The sequence below is a fragment of the Lithobates pipiens genome, unplaced genomic scaffold (assembly GCF_037356315.1).
Source record: "Lithobates pipiens isolate NorthernLeopardFrog02 unplaced genomic scaffold, aLitPip1_a1.2 Scaffold_16, whole genome shotgun sequence".
Lineage (NCBI taxonomy): Eukaryota > Metazoa > Chordata > Amphibia > Anura > Ranidae > Lithobates > Lithobates pipiens.
Genome location: NW_027507748.1, coordinates 534,111,068 through 534,125,853, shown reverse-complemented (window position 1 = coordinate 534,125,853; position 14,786 = coordinate 534,111,068). Strand labels below are relative to the sequence as shown.

General features: G+C 42.8%; 1 protein-coding gene across 1 annotated transcript in view; it reads right to left on the bottom strand.

The window, feature by feature from the left end:
- Positions 1-541: 541 nt before the first annotated feature.
- SLC25A30 (solute carrier family 25 member 30) overlaps positions 542-14,786 on the bottom strand; it is a 57,024-nt gene continuing 42,779 nt past the window's right edge. The window contains exons 6-10 of the mRNA XM_077483222.1: positions 14,335-14,430; positions 14,120-14,244; positions 5,071-5,203; positions 2,012-2,092; positions 542-1,027 (exon numbers count right to left, since the gene is read on the bottom strand). Of these exons, the coding sequence (XP_077339348.1) occupies positions 986-1,027; positions 2,012-2,092; positions 5,071-5,203; positions 14,120-14,244; positions 14,335-14,430 (477 nt within the window). The 3' untranslated portion in view covers positions 542-985. The remainder of the gene's footprint in view (positions 1,028-2,011; positions 2,093-5,070; positions 5,204-14,119; positions 14,245-14,334; positions 14,431-14,786) is intronic.

Here is a 14,786-nt window from a genome sequence, read left to right as displayed (position 1 = left end):
CTAGTGCCCACTGGGTAAAAGTGTATGTGTCATCCTAGAATGCGGTACTGCTAAACCTGCAGTAACAGACTGTCTGCATTCTTTAAAAGAAGCCGATCATGAAAGACAAACAGCAGCTGCCACATCTGACCTCTTAATACTGCTAAATGCCTAGGCTTCAATAGATTCTAAATCTTTGGGATTCCACAGTTATGTAGTTCAGGAGTGTCAGAGTGAAGTAAGAATTTGTCATCTGCTTACTTGTACTGGGCCCGTGATCCAGGAAAATACTGAAGCCAGAATATTAATACTACAGCCAAGCAACAAGTAGGGAGGCGGTCAGCAATAACAGCTTCTGAAGACAGGTCTCCTTTAAAAGACAAGAAACTGGCATAGATGATGGCAACTTATACTACAGGCTTTTCCAACATCATATGACATGGTGGGCTACAGTCAGGCCCTTCTGTGAATGCAATTAGAAACAAAAACTAAATTCATGAGTGTTAGTACTTTAAGAGTGGAATTGTGCAAGTGACTTTTTTTTTCGGGGGGGGGGGGGGGGGGGGTGGTTCATGGGTGTCAAAATACCCCAAAAAAAAAAAAAGAGGCAGTCTAAAAACAAAAATTTGTGTAAATAAACTAAAAATGGGCAATATACAAAAATGGTTACTTTTGTGCTAGAGCTTTTTTAAACCCGGTCAAAAAAAAAAAAAAAAGGGGGGGGGGGGGAATTTTAGAAACAGAAGCTTTGTTTGACCTTAACAAGATTACAGGCAATTCGTTCCTCTAGGGTTACAATCCAAGCATTGCTGACTATCCCTTCAGAACCCAATTTATCAATAGAAGCCTCTTGTGCTATCAGACTGCCCTACTGGCATTTGGCCTCTAAATGTCAACAGACCCGATACATTGACACATTCCACTGGTGACATCAAGAAGGGAGTTTGAAATTCAAGATAGTTCTTGGCGTTGAGAAAACGACTTGGTCAGATTCATAGCTTCTACATCACAGGTTTAGTCTCTTGAGCTGTTCATACGTAATAAAGAACTAAAAGCGAGTTAAGGATACAACAGCTAACTACTGATCAGACAATAATGCATTACTTAATGTGACTTATTTCACTACATTCTCAATGTTCCCAAGTCCATCCAGCTTGACATTTGGATACTATAAATGCTAAACAAAGAATATTAAAAATGGTTCAACAGACATTTTTCTTTTACTTTTGATTACCTGAGGATAAGTTTGTTCAGTTCTGATCAAATTTAGTTTTTAAAGAAGCAATTTAAAAAAAAAAAAAAAAAAAAAAAAAAAAAAGGGGCAGGGGTGCTTTAGGAGCGGTTTGTAGACCGCTCTTACAGCGCCTCAAAGATGCTGCTTGCAGGACTTTTTTTTCTGTCCTGCCAGCGCACCACTCCAGTGTGAAAGCCCTCAAGCTTTCACATTGGAGTAAAAGGAGAGGTGCTTTGTAAAGCGCATCAGTGTGAAAAGGGTCTTAGGGTATTATTTTGTGTATGTGGGCATTACAATTAAAGTGTATTTTATTTTATTTTTTTAAATTGAGTTTAACTACCATATACCGATACCACTTTAAGACCGAGTACAAGTACCGATTTCTTTTCCCCCAAAGTACTCACCGATACCAATTTATTTATTTTTTTGTCATATGACAATGGCTTTAATATGCAGCACTGATAGGTGGCACCAACCATCTCCCCTTCGAGACAGGGAAAGGGACTAAGGACACAGATTCCCCAGTCCCTTCTCTGCAGCCTCAGCTGCACTGAAGATGAATGGACAGGAGACAGTTTACGATGCTCAGTTATAAATGGACAGTCAGTCAATTGTCACTGACTCTTTATTCATAAAAGAAAGGAGCCAGTTAATGAGATCTATAATTGGATAGATAATAAAATATATATGATGTTCACGTTAAAAAAAAGAAGAAAAAAAAAAAAATGTCAGAAGGAGGTTAAATGAACTTCATATAAAAACAGCATAGATTAAACATGCCCGAATTAAAAAGGATACAATAATATTCCATGGTCCCAGTCTTAGCCAGTTTGGCCAAAAGCCTTTGTACAAAGCAAAGAATCCTTCATTCTTCCAAGTCTAAAAAGAAAAACAAGCTCATCACAAAAATGGAGTTGATAATAGAACATGAAATCTCTGCAATGTATACAATCAAGATAATAGAAAGTACTGGATTTAGTGCAGGTCACTAGATCGCTGACAGACTATGTACCCCTAAACATTGAACCCCTTTACACCCTGATCAAGAACAAGACACAAACCTGGGCTAGACTACCTCTGGGTGTTATGGGACCCATTAGTCTGGTCAAAATGATACGCCTACCTAAGATACTTTATTTGGTGTGGCATGTACCCCTGTATATACACCACAATTTTTTTTTTCAAAACATTTGAATCAATTCTTAATTCATTTATATGGGGTCACAGCAGACACAAATTGTCTTGGAGAATTCTGAAGAACCCAGTGACAATGGGAGGGGCTGCTCTTCCAGATTTCCAGGAGTATTATCTTGCCTCCCAATTGTCCCATTTTTATCATTTTGACAAGAGTGAGCTACCAAGATACCAGATATTGCTTTGCAAATACCCTGACGACCCAGCTCATACCCCACTTCAGTCAGTCCTTAGGGCCCCATTGTCAAGACGTTCCCCCCCATCACAAAGTAGACATGCTGACACACCACCGGAGGATATGGCGGACAGCCCTAAAAAAAAAAAAAAAAAAAAAAAAAAAAAAAAAAAAAACTTGGGACCCCACAGGTTCATTCTCATACTCCTCTCTGCTTCAACACTCATTTGCCTGAACTGTTGTCCGTCCCAGACCCCGCAGATCCTGTACATGCACCAAATTATGACTAACACTGGGCTCAAATCATTCCAAACGCTAAAGGAAGAATTCTCACTCCCTAACCATCTCTTCTTCAGATACTTACAGCTCCGACATGCTTTACAAACTCAATTTGCCGGCTCCAACCCAACTCTGACAGTCCCCCCTATAGTTGACATAATCACAGGTGCTGGGCCAACCAAGTTGATTTCCACCCTCTACTCCGCCATCCGTCTCCCAGGCACCGTGGCATTAGCTTATGTTGCCAAGACCAGATGGGAGGTGGATGTTGGAATAATTGAGGATGGGGAGAGGGATGAAATCTTGGGGGATGTGAAGAGAGTCTCCCCCAGGCTGTCGGACCGCCTCACACAGTTGTACATCATACATAGGACATACCTGACTCCCCAGAGAATAGCACGGTTACAATCCAGGATGCCGCTTATGCAACTACACCCCAGGCTCCTTCTATCACCTTATATGGTCCTGTCCAGTTATCCAAACATACTGGATACAGGCGATACGCTTTCTCCATGATCAGATGGGCTCTCCTGCTAGCCTGGACCCAAAGATGTGCCTGCTCCGTCTGTTGCCAGATTTAGACGCTGACAAACCCCTTCGCACCTTTTTACATGAAACGCTGTTTCTAGCAAGAAAAGTGATTGCTCGCGGCTGGATGCAGGCCCTCCTCCCCCACAGTCCAGTGCTGGAAAAAAAGATTAACAACACTCTCCTGTATAAGAAGTTGATGATCTATGTACATAGAGGATGTCCACTTAAATATGAGCAGATCTGGAATAGATGGTTGGAGGATGGGGAGACATGTACTTGAAACGTTGCTATATTGATCCCTTGTCCGTCCCCCCCTCCGCTTTTCCCTTTCCGTGTTTCTCCCACCCCATGGGTTTCTTTTTATGTCCCCTTCCCTTTTTTGTTTTTGTCTGCTCCCTCTTCCCGTTGTCACAAAATGGCTTTACCCATGATGGGTATCCAACCCTATACAGTGCAAATAACCCAATACACTCACGTATGCAATATTGTTCTGCCCATGTTATTTATTGTACCATACGTATGCCTACTATGTCTGCCCTTTTCTTTTTTCCTTTCTCCTCTCTATAAAGTTTGTTTTTCGAATTAAAAAAAGAAAGTACTGGATTTATAAGCTCCCACTTAGTTGGCAATATTAAAGCTGAACTACAGGAAAATCTGATTTTTAAAAGCTAGATTGGGTCAGTGTGGTTAGTGCTAATGAATGCTATGCAACACCCAGAGGGCTGCTGGAGATGGTTAAATTGTCATTGGTGCTGCTGGGACTGCCCATCTATTACAGTGAGTTTAGTGGGTCACCCGGCATCCCCTACATAAGCAAAAAATAAAATAAAAATTGAATTGCAGGTTCTGTTAAGCCCCACACATCAGATTTTCTGCTGTTTTTTTTTTCCTTCAGATTTACCAAAACCATGTAGTGCAAGGGCCTGCCTGAATTCATACAAATTGGAACTCCTAAGGTTTGACCTCATATTACATGGTTTTGGTAAATCTGAAGGGAAAAAAAACAAAAAAACAAAAAACAAACACATAACAGTAGAAAATTTGATAGTGTCTATGGGGCTTTACTGGATGAAGGTAGAGCATGATATTCATCAGCCCCTCCTCTCATCAAATCACAGAATGTCTTATATTCACTGATAAGAATACAAGATGTTTTTTGAATGGAGAAGGATCTGAACGATCGACTTGCTATACTCACAGTAAGAGCCCTTTCACACTGGGGCGTTTTTTCAGGCGCTTTACCGTTTAAAAAAAAAAAAAAAAAAAAAAAGAAGGAGCACCTGAAAGAAGCCTCATCTGCAATCCCAATGTGAAAGCCCAAGTGCTTTCACACTGAGGCGCAGTGCTGGCAGGGCGTCAAAAGTTCTTAAAGCAGCTTCTTTGCAGCGCAGCAAAGAAGCTGCTTGCAGGACCTTTTCACGTCCTGCCAGCGCAGCAGATTTTACGCTAAAGCGCCTAAAAAACGCTTGAAAAACGCCCCAGTGTAAAAGGGGGTCTAAGAGATGGGAAGTCGCTGCAGCATGGCCCGAAAAGTAACCATACTAGCCCAATCTAACTTATTTATTTTTTCAGAGTGGAGATTTAAATTAGCACAAATTATATTTACAAAAAATATAGCTTTTAAGACAAGGCTCAATGTTAACACATGGTAAAAAGCTCCAAGTGAAATAAAACATACCTGCAGTAAACAATCCATTGTGCCCTTATAGCTTTGCCCTTCACAGAGGGTTCTTTGGTTCATCATACGAGTTCGAACAACGTCAACTGGATTGGATGCTAAAGCTCCTGCCAATCCACAAGCAAAACTGGACCTACATGAAAAAAATAAAAAAGGCATCAAAATATTCCAATCAACAAAATGTTTACAAAAGTCACTAAACTTTTTTTTTTGGCATTTTCTCAATTTAGCAGTCATACTGCTTACTGCTTACCAGACTCTGCATCTTACGTAATAAAAAAAAAAAAAAAAAAAAAAAAAAAAAAGAAAATTCTATACTTACCGGTAACTTGTTTTCCAGGAGTCTCAGGACAGCACGAGAGTGGCTCCTCCCACTTGCCAACAGGAAACACACCTTCCACCGAACACACAACCATAATACGGTTAGTCACAGCATAAAAAATAAATAAAATAAAAAAATAACACATAGGGCGGGTCGCTGCTGTCCTGAAAGACTCATGAAAAAGAAGTTACCGGTAAGTCCAACTTGAATTTTCCCTAAACGTCTTTCAGGACAGCACCTGAGCGGACAAACGAGACTTACAAACTAGGGAGGGACCACAGCCTGCAGGACCTTGCTGCCAAAAGCCTGATCCCCCTGCTGACAGAAGATCCAATCTGTAATGACGGACAAATGTTAAATAACTTGACCACGTAGCAGCCTTACAAATTTGATCTGGCATGGCACAAGCTTTTTCTGCCCATGTAGTGGCTAGAGCCCTTGTAGAGTGTGCTTGAATTCCCGGCGGGGGGAGATTGTCCCCTTTGAGAGTAGGCTACCAAAATAGCCGATTACAAGCCATCTAGCAATTGACCCCTTTGATGCTTGGTGGCCCTTTTTGTTTCCAGAAAAAATAAAAAATAAATAGGGTCCGAGGACCTAAAATCTTTTGTTACTCCCAGGTAATGCAAATGGTTCTTCTCATCTTCTCACATCCAGGTTGTAAAACTGACCTTTCTCCCAAAGGGTTTGAGCAAAAGGTTGGCACTATTATCTCCTGTGACCGGTTCTGAACTGTCGCTACTTTTGGCAAATCCCTGGATCAGTTTTACAATCATATCTCGGTACATAGACAAGAAAGGTTCTTTAACCGATAGTGCATGCAGTTCACCGATTCTTCTTGTAGATGTAATTGCAACTAGAAATAGTTTTGAATGTCAAATTCTTTGAAGAAATTGCTTGTTGTGGTTCAAAACGGTTTCTTTGTGAGGGCTTACAGAACCACTGAGAGATCCCATGCTTAGCTGGAGCTGGTCTAGATCTGGTAATTACCTTTAAAAAAAAAAAAAAAAAAATCTTGTGACCAAAGTTTCTGAAGAAATTGGTCTCTCCGGGAAAACCCCCAATGCAGCCACTTGCACTATAAGGTCAAAATTCCAAGGGTGTGCCATAGCATCTATCCCCTGAGAACCGTCGTCTCTGAAGGGAAAATAATTGTGGGTGCTGTGTGTGGATGGCCCCAGGTTCTAGTGATAAATGCAAAAGTCTCTGGATTCAGGCTCCACTCTGCCTTCTGAATGTTCTGCCTGCTCAAAAAAAAAATCTGCCAGTTAATTTAAAGTGCCTTTGAAATGAACTGCAGTCAAGCACAGTAAATGGTTTTCCACCTACTCCAGAATTTCTGCTAACAGCAACTGAAGAGCTTTGCTTCTTGTGCCTCCCTGTTTATTCATATGGGCTACAGTAGTGGCGTTGTCCGATAAAATCTGGACAGGGAATCCTATGAGGTCTGGAGAGAAGGCAGCCAATGCTAAGGCCAACTGATCCAGGTGGGCCCCCCATCCACACATACTGGCGTCTGGTCATTCCTGATCAAACAAATTGTGATGACAAAGTAGTGCTTTTGACATAATTTACTGATTTCTCCACCACCAAAGTGTCCGTTTGACCCTGGCTGGAGGTTATTACCATTAGGTCTAGAGCAGGCATGTCCAAAGTCCGGCCCGCGGGCCAATCGCGGCCCGCAGTCCGGTTTTGAACGGCCCGCCTGGTGTGCTGCGGGATCAGGGCTGTCAAATGAGCCGATCCCCGGCACTGTGTGAAGCTCCGTCGGCTTCAAAAGTGAAAGTAAAGTGCAGAGGAGTGTGCTGTGCTCTCTGCTTCCCCCTACAGTGCAGTACCCGGCTGAATGAGGAAATGGAATGGAAAGGTACTGTACTACAAGCTAGATTCGTTTTAAAAAGGCTTTATTTATGTGCATGTGTGTCTGTATGTATGTATGTGTGTACATGTGTGTCTGTATGTGTGCATGTGTGTCTGTATGTATATGTGTGCATGTCTGTCTGTATGTATGTGCATGTGTGTCTGTATGTGTATGTGTGCATGTCTGTCTGTATGTGTGTGTGTGCATGTCTGTATGTATGTATGTGTGTGCATGTCTGTATGTATGTATGTGTGTGCATGTCTGTCTGTATGCATGTGTGTGCATGTCTGTCTGTATGTATGTATGTATGTATGTATGTGTGCATGTGTGTATGTGTGTGTGTGTGCATGTGTGTCTGTATGTATGTGTGTGTGTATGTGTGTCTGTATGTGCATGTGTGTGTGTGTCTGTGCATGTATGATTGCATGTGTGTGTGTGTCCATGTATGTCTGTATGTATGCGTATGTGCATGTGTGTCTGTATGTATGTGCGTGTATGTCTGTCTGTATGTGTGTGCATGTATGTGTGTTTGTATGTGTGTGCAGCATGCGTGTCTGTATGTATCTGTGTGCATGTATGTGTGTGTGTGTGTGTGTGTGTATGTATGTCTGTATGTGCGTGTATGTATGTGCGTGTATGTCTGTATGTATGTATGTGTGTGCATGTGTCTGTATGTGTATGCATGTGTCTGTATGTGTGTATGTCTGTGTGTATGTGTATGCATGTGTGTTACTTTTAATCCAGATCCCCCCCCCATTCTTGTACCATCAGAACTGCTTTTGTGGTGCTTGTGTGTGTGATAGCAGCCAGGATTGCTGCTCCTCTGAAAAGCAATCCATATACAGATCGCTTTTCAGAGGCATTTGAAAGGTGGTAAAGAGGCATTATGTTGCCTCCTCACCACCTGTTTTAAGCCCGTAAATGTAGCATCACTATACCGCAAATGTGCAGTCTACACAGTTGCGGGGTAGTTGCAGTGCAGGCCCATTCACCCTGAGCATACCTCCAGCTGCAGCCACAGCATGTGTACACCCCCAGCTGCTCCCTCTGCAGCTAAAGGGGGAGAAGTTGGGGGTGGTAAAAACAGCTTAACCATGTAGTTTTACTGCCCCTCCAATAAGCCCTTGGTTCACATCTGCATGGCTGCATGCTGTGTGTAGGGCAGCCCATGCATTTCAATGGGCTTCCATACCCACAAAAATGCAGGGAAAGAAGTCCCAGAGCTTTTTTTTTTTTTTTTTAATTGCTCTGCACCAAAAGCACCCCATGTTTCCAATGTGTGGGGTACCATTAAGACTTAACGGTATCCCTAAAGAACAGAGCATTCGTCTGTGTGTCAGGCAAACGAGCGCGACAAAGGCACAAGAATTTTTGTTGGGCCAGGTATGAGTGCTCGAATGACCGAATTTTAATGGTTCAAAGAATGTCAGGCAAAATGGTCGGCCCTCACACATGTTCACTTCATCGAATCTGGCCCTCTTTGAAAAAAGTTTGGACACCCCTGGTCTAGAGTCTCCGGCCTGTGGTTCCATACCTTTAGAAGGAGCCTCTGGAGTGACCCAAAATGTAGCCTTGCCCATTTGATGGTTGGCATAGTCGGGGTTAAAGTTCCCAAGGTTGACATAACTTTTCTGACCGACATCTCCTGATTTGTCTGTAGCATACTTACTACATTCTGGACCTTTTTTTTGTTGTACTGAAATATGATACCCCAGGTCCTCTTGCAATTTCTTCCTGGAAGGTGCAAAGAAGGAGGTTGCCCAGATATGGGATTACAACATCCCCTGAAGGCGAAGGGGGGGGGGGGGGGGGGCGAGGGCTTCCACCATAACCTTTGTGAAGATTTGTGGAGCAGATGAAAGGAAGAGCCTTGTAGACGTAGCAGCTCCTTCCCCATATTGACCGCCGTCCTCAGGAATTTTTGGGACTGAGGGGCTATAGGAATATGTAGGTAAGCATATCTAGTCGATCAATGCCATAAAGCATTCCTTGGACAGCAGATTCCTGACCTTGAACATTGAGTCCATACGAAACCTCTTGTATAGGGCTGACTTGTTCAATTGTTTCGAGTTGAGAATCAAAAGGGAAGCTTCCGGATTACTTTATTTTATTTTTTTATCAGGAATATATGGGAATAGAATCCCTGATAACGGTCCTCTGGAGATACCCAAGTCATAACCCTTTGATGAATCAGATCCTTCAACAGGTTCTTCATAGCTAGGGCCTTTGTTGTACCCCTTGGTAGGTTTGTTACAAAGTATCTTTCTGGAGGAAGATCCAAAAAAGCTTTATTTCGTAACCTTGGGACAGCATACTCAGAATATATTGGTTTACTGACACACTGGCCCAATGAGGGAGGAAATTCTGAAGCCTTTCTCCACCTGGCAGCGAACAGGCATTGCGTTTTGCTGGTTGATGCAGGAAGATGGAAAAGGACATTACCAAGAAATTAGTCATCACAGAAGGGAAAAGGCACTTTGTAGCTGAGCCCTTTGAGATTGAAAAAGCCACTCAACTGGTTTATTTTTAACAGGGAATTACTTTATTTTTATCTGCTGTCCTATCTAGGACTGAATCTAAATCAGGCACGAATAATAAATCTCCCAAGAACGGAACCCCACAAAGTTTTCTTTTGGATGCCGCATCCCCAGGCCAGGTCTTCAACCACAGCGCCCTCCTGACCAAGTTAGTTAGGGCTATAGATCTTGCCGTCATTCTTATAGACTCTGCTGATGTGTCTGAAATATAAGCTACAGCCACCGACAAGGTTGAGCAAGTCAAGAATTTCTTGCTTGGGTGAATCTGCTATAATAATATGGGCCTTAAGCTGATTTACCCAATATTCCATATTTCTGGATACACAAGTAGTCGCCATGGCTGGTTTGAGATTGCTCACGATGGATTGCCAAGCTCTTTTAAGTTGATCCATCCTTTTGTTCATGGGAACTCTTAACACAGGTCAGTTGACCTTGAAACCTGGGAAAAATCTGCATTGAGTTTTGGAACTTTATTCCAAAGCGCCGTCTGGTCTTTTCAGCAAATGGAAAATGCCTTTTATGGGCCTTAAAAGGGAAAAGGGACTCTTTTTCTGGTTCTGCCCATTCTTTCTTGATGGCCCCACGAAATTCCTGAGTGTACTGGAAAAGTAAGATTTTTAGGCTCTCCGAGATCTGCATACATCCTGTGATGCAGAGAAATTTCTTTTGTCTTCTTCTAGGGCCAAAGTAGTATAAATTGCCTGTAACAGGCCATCTACTTGCTCTAAAGACAGTTTGTATTTAGAAGGACGTAGTCTTCATTCCTTCTTCCTCTTCTTCATCTGACTATTCTCTAGAATAAGAGAGGGAATGTCCCTCTTGGGTAGAGGTCAACCGATATATCGGCCGGCCGATATATCGGCCGATATTTGCCGTTTTTTAATTAATCGGCATCGGCCGATTGTGCTGATAAAAAGGCAGATTTAGAACAGCGGGACTTGGAAAGACTTCTGTAATAGAAGTCAGTGTAAGTTGCCTGAGTCGTCATAGAAACGACTTGTCTCCTCTCTGGGCAGTCAAGAAAAGAACAAAAAGATACAATGTTTACACTTGAATGAAATCATCTCAGTGTGTAGAAGTTCTCAGTTTAACCATTTAAAGACTAAATCTTTTCTGACACTTGTTGCTTACAAGTAAAAATCCTGTATTTTCTGCCAGAAAATCACTTAGACCCCCAAAAATTATATATATTTTTTTTTAGCAGAGATCCTAGGGAATAAAACAGCGGTTGTTGCAATGATTTTAGGTCACACGGCATTTGCACAGAGGTCTTTCAAATGTATTTTTTTCCCAAAAAAATGCACTATTTAAAAAAAAAAAAAAAAAAAAAAATTTTTAAAAACAGTAAAAGTTAGCCCATTTTTTTTTTTTCGTCCAAAAGTTTTGACTAACTGTTTTTATTTAATATATAGGTTTTTCTTTTTAATCTAAATCATACATACAAGTAAACTAATTGGAGGTTTGTTTTGTTTAATAAATGTTTAAATGTAAGAAATTTTCTGTATCACTTATGAAGGCTGCTTTCACACTGGAGCGGGCAGGCGTTGATGGTAAAAACGCTGCAAGTTTTAGCGGCTCTTTACCATCATTTTAGCGGCGCTATTTGGCTGCTAGTGGGGCACACAAAACCCAGCTAGCGGCCAAGGAAGAGGTTAAATGCACCCGTGAAGCACCGCTGCCAAATCGCATTGCATGCGCTTCGGCAGTGGTGCCCATTCATATCAATGGGCAGGAGTGGTGAAGGAGCTGTATACACCACTCCAAACGTGCTGCTTGCAGGACTTTTTTTTAAGATCCTGCCAGCGCATTGCCTTAGTGCCCGTTCACACTACCGCGCTCCGTTCTGTACATGGAACTGTTCTAATAGGAGAGACTCAAGTCGCTCCGACTTAGAAAAAGGTTCCTGTACTATTTTTGGGGCGACTTCAGGCGACTTGCATTGACTTCTATACAGTCGTCTTTTTGCAAGTCGCTGCTGAAGTCGTGTGCAGGTCGCGTCTGAGTCGCGCTGCAAGTCGTGTTGCCCCTGTGTGAACGGGCACTTAGCGTGAAAGCACTCTGTCTTTCACACAGACTGCAGGGGAGCCGTTTAGCACTTTACAGGCGCTATTTTTAGCCCAAAAGCGCCTGAAAAATGTCCCAGTGGGAAAGGTGTGTTAGATTTTATGAGATCAAGGGGGATTAAAAAAAAAAAAAAAAAAAAAAAAAAAAAAAATATTCGGCATCATATATCGGCTATCGGCCGCCATGATTTCTAAATATCGGCATCGGCCAGAGAAAAACCCTTATTGGTCGACCTCTACTCTTGGGTATGAGGACCTGCTTCAGCCTCCACCGCCGGGACCAATAGTGAGCCCTGAGAGGATTGTGAGGTAGATGGCTGACTTAGGGATGGATTTGCCAGTGAAGAGCAAAACAATTGAATTGTGGCATCTAGTTCTTTAACTGATACAATTAAATTCCTGCATGCGGAAGAAGCTTCCTCTTTAACTAGAGAGAGTGACAGAGAGTGCAAGTGTGAGTAGTATACACATCTGCCCCTTACCTGGTGCCATCGAATCCATCGTGGTGCGCCGTCTGTGGCTAGGACATCATTTCTGGATTCCAATAGTGAACTGCTCCGTTCCTTCCTCCTCCTGGCGGAAAGGACGCCACGCCTGCTTCGTGGGCACCGCCCCCTTCTCGATACTTTACTTCTGGAGGACAAAGTCACTGACTGCCAGTTCCAAGATGGCGGCGGTGTTTGAGATGTGGGCAGATTTGAGCCAAAAAAAACACACACAAAGTCCGCCGGCAGCCACGGTGCCTAGGAGCGGTATCCCCTGAAGTATCGGCTCAGAGGGAGAAGGAGCCCACCCAGCAGATCTCTGTGGAATGGGCTCTGAGGTAAGGAAAAAATGGTGGGAGCAGAAAGCCAGGACAGCACCTAAGAGCTCCTCACTCCCCGCTAGGTGTGCCCTGCCAGAGGAAACACAAAAACTTGCAACATGTGGGAAGGAGCATTTCCTGTTGGCAGGTGGGAAAAGCCACTCTCTCAGGTGCTGTCCTGAAAGACGGGGAGAAGAAAAAAGAAAGAAACACACACCCAACACTGCACGTAGTGTCCGCTGAAATTTATACAAAACTCACAATACCCAACACAGGGCTCGACAAAACCAGGTCACATTTGCGACTAGAATTAGCGACCTGGCGCCTAGGGCATCCCGTCTCTGTGGACCCCCCCCCCCCCCCCGGCGTGATCGCGTTGGGCCACGCCGCCGGTAATTGAGGCCACGGCTTTGAGGCCTTCTGCGTTCCTATGGTTCCTTCTGGAATCTGGTGCCCTCTTGTGGTGGCCGTTGGTATGACAGCCAGCAATGCTAATGGAGCTTCCCCTGCCTGTTTTCACTGCCTGCCAGCTTATCTCCGTCCCTTTACTTAGAACCCCTAAACATTATATATATTTTTTATTCTAACGCCCTAGAGAATAAAATGGTGGTCGTTGCAATACTGTCTGTCACACCGTATTTGCGCAGCGGACTTACAAGCGCACTTTTTTGGGGAAAAATAATTTATTTAATAAAAAAATAAAAAAACAGTAAAGTTAGCCCAATTTTTTTTTATATTGTGAAAGATAATGTTACGCCGAGTAAATTGATACCCAATGTGTTACGCTTCAAAATTGCGCCCACTCATGGAATGGCGACAAACTTTTACCCTTTAAAATCTCCATAGGCGACGTTTAAAAAAAAATTCTACAGGTTGTATGTTTTGAGTTAGAGGAGGTCTAGGGCTAGAATTATTGCTCTCGCTCTACTGATCACGGCGATACCTCACGTGTGGTTTGAACACCGCTTTCATATGTGGGCGCTGCTCACATATGCGTTCGCTTCGGCACGCAAGCTTGGCGGGACAGGGCGCGTTAAAAAAAATTTTTTTTTTCTTATTTTAACTTTTTTCACTGTTCTTTTAAAAAAAAAAAATTTGTGTCACTTTTATTCCTATTACAAGGAATATAAAAATTCCTTGTAATAGAAAAAAAGCATGACAGGTCCTCTTAAATATGAGATCTGGGGTCAGAGAGACCTCACATCTCATATTTACATTAAATGCAATTTAAAAAAAAAAATTTGTCATTTGGAAATAAATAAAATGTCCCTCTAAGAGCTATGGGCAATGACTTGGAGACAGGTGGGGGGGCTGGGGGCCATCTTCCCCTCACTCGTCTCCATGTCAGGCCAAGGACAGGTCCAGATCGCTGTCACAGACCTGGCTCCTAACTTTTTTAGCTGGCTCCTAGATTCCAAACAAATTTGTCAAGCCCTGACCTAACAGATCGTGCGTACTTACAGAAAGTGTGTATAGACAGTGTCTCCCATCAGTCCGGACATGATGAGATGTTTCTTGGTGATGTCATACACTGGTAACTCCACACCTACTACTATAGCGGCTCTCTGTGCAGTAAGCGACACTCCCTGGAACATGACAGATATACAACAGATGAGTCAGTCATCTTCAAACAGAGGGCTGGGTCAACTACCATCAATTGATAACAAATGTTTCACCTTCCACAGTCCTCTGGTCCCTTCCTGCTGGTATATGCTGATAAAGTTTCCAATCATTCCTCCTTGAATTGTGCTGCCATGTGCCTGCATTCTTATCTGTGGCAAGAAAAGTAATATGGGTAAGGTTTATTTATGATCGCTGCATGCTTTAATCCCAGATTCACATCTGTGCATTGCAGTAAAATGCATTTTACACGCGGCGACACATGAACAGGATTGTGGTTCCTGTGCCCCGCAACACAGATATAAAATGATCCGTGTATAGTGATTTGCTGCAGAATATCAATGTTCGTTAGATATTTTTGACACCTGTTCACTATGCATGTTCTAAGCTCTACTACAGACCTCAATTTTAGCTCTTTACTCTGCTTCCTAAAACAAAACAGGCTGTCCACATATCAAACCTGTATGCTGACAGTTGGGAGAGAGTGACCTGAACAGTGGTTATCGAT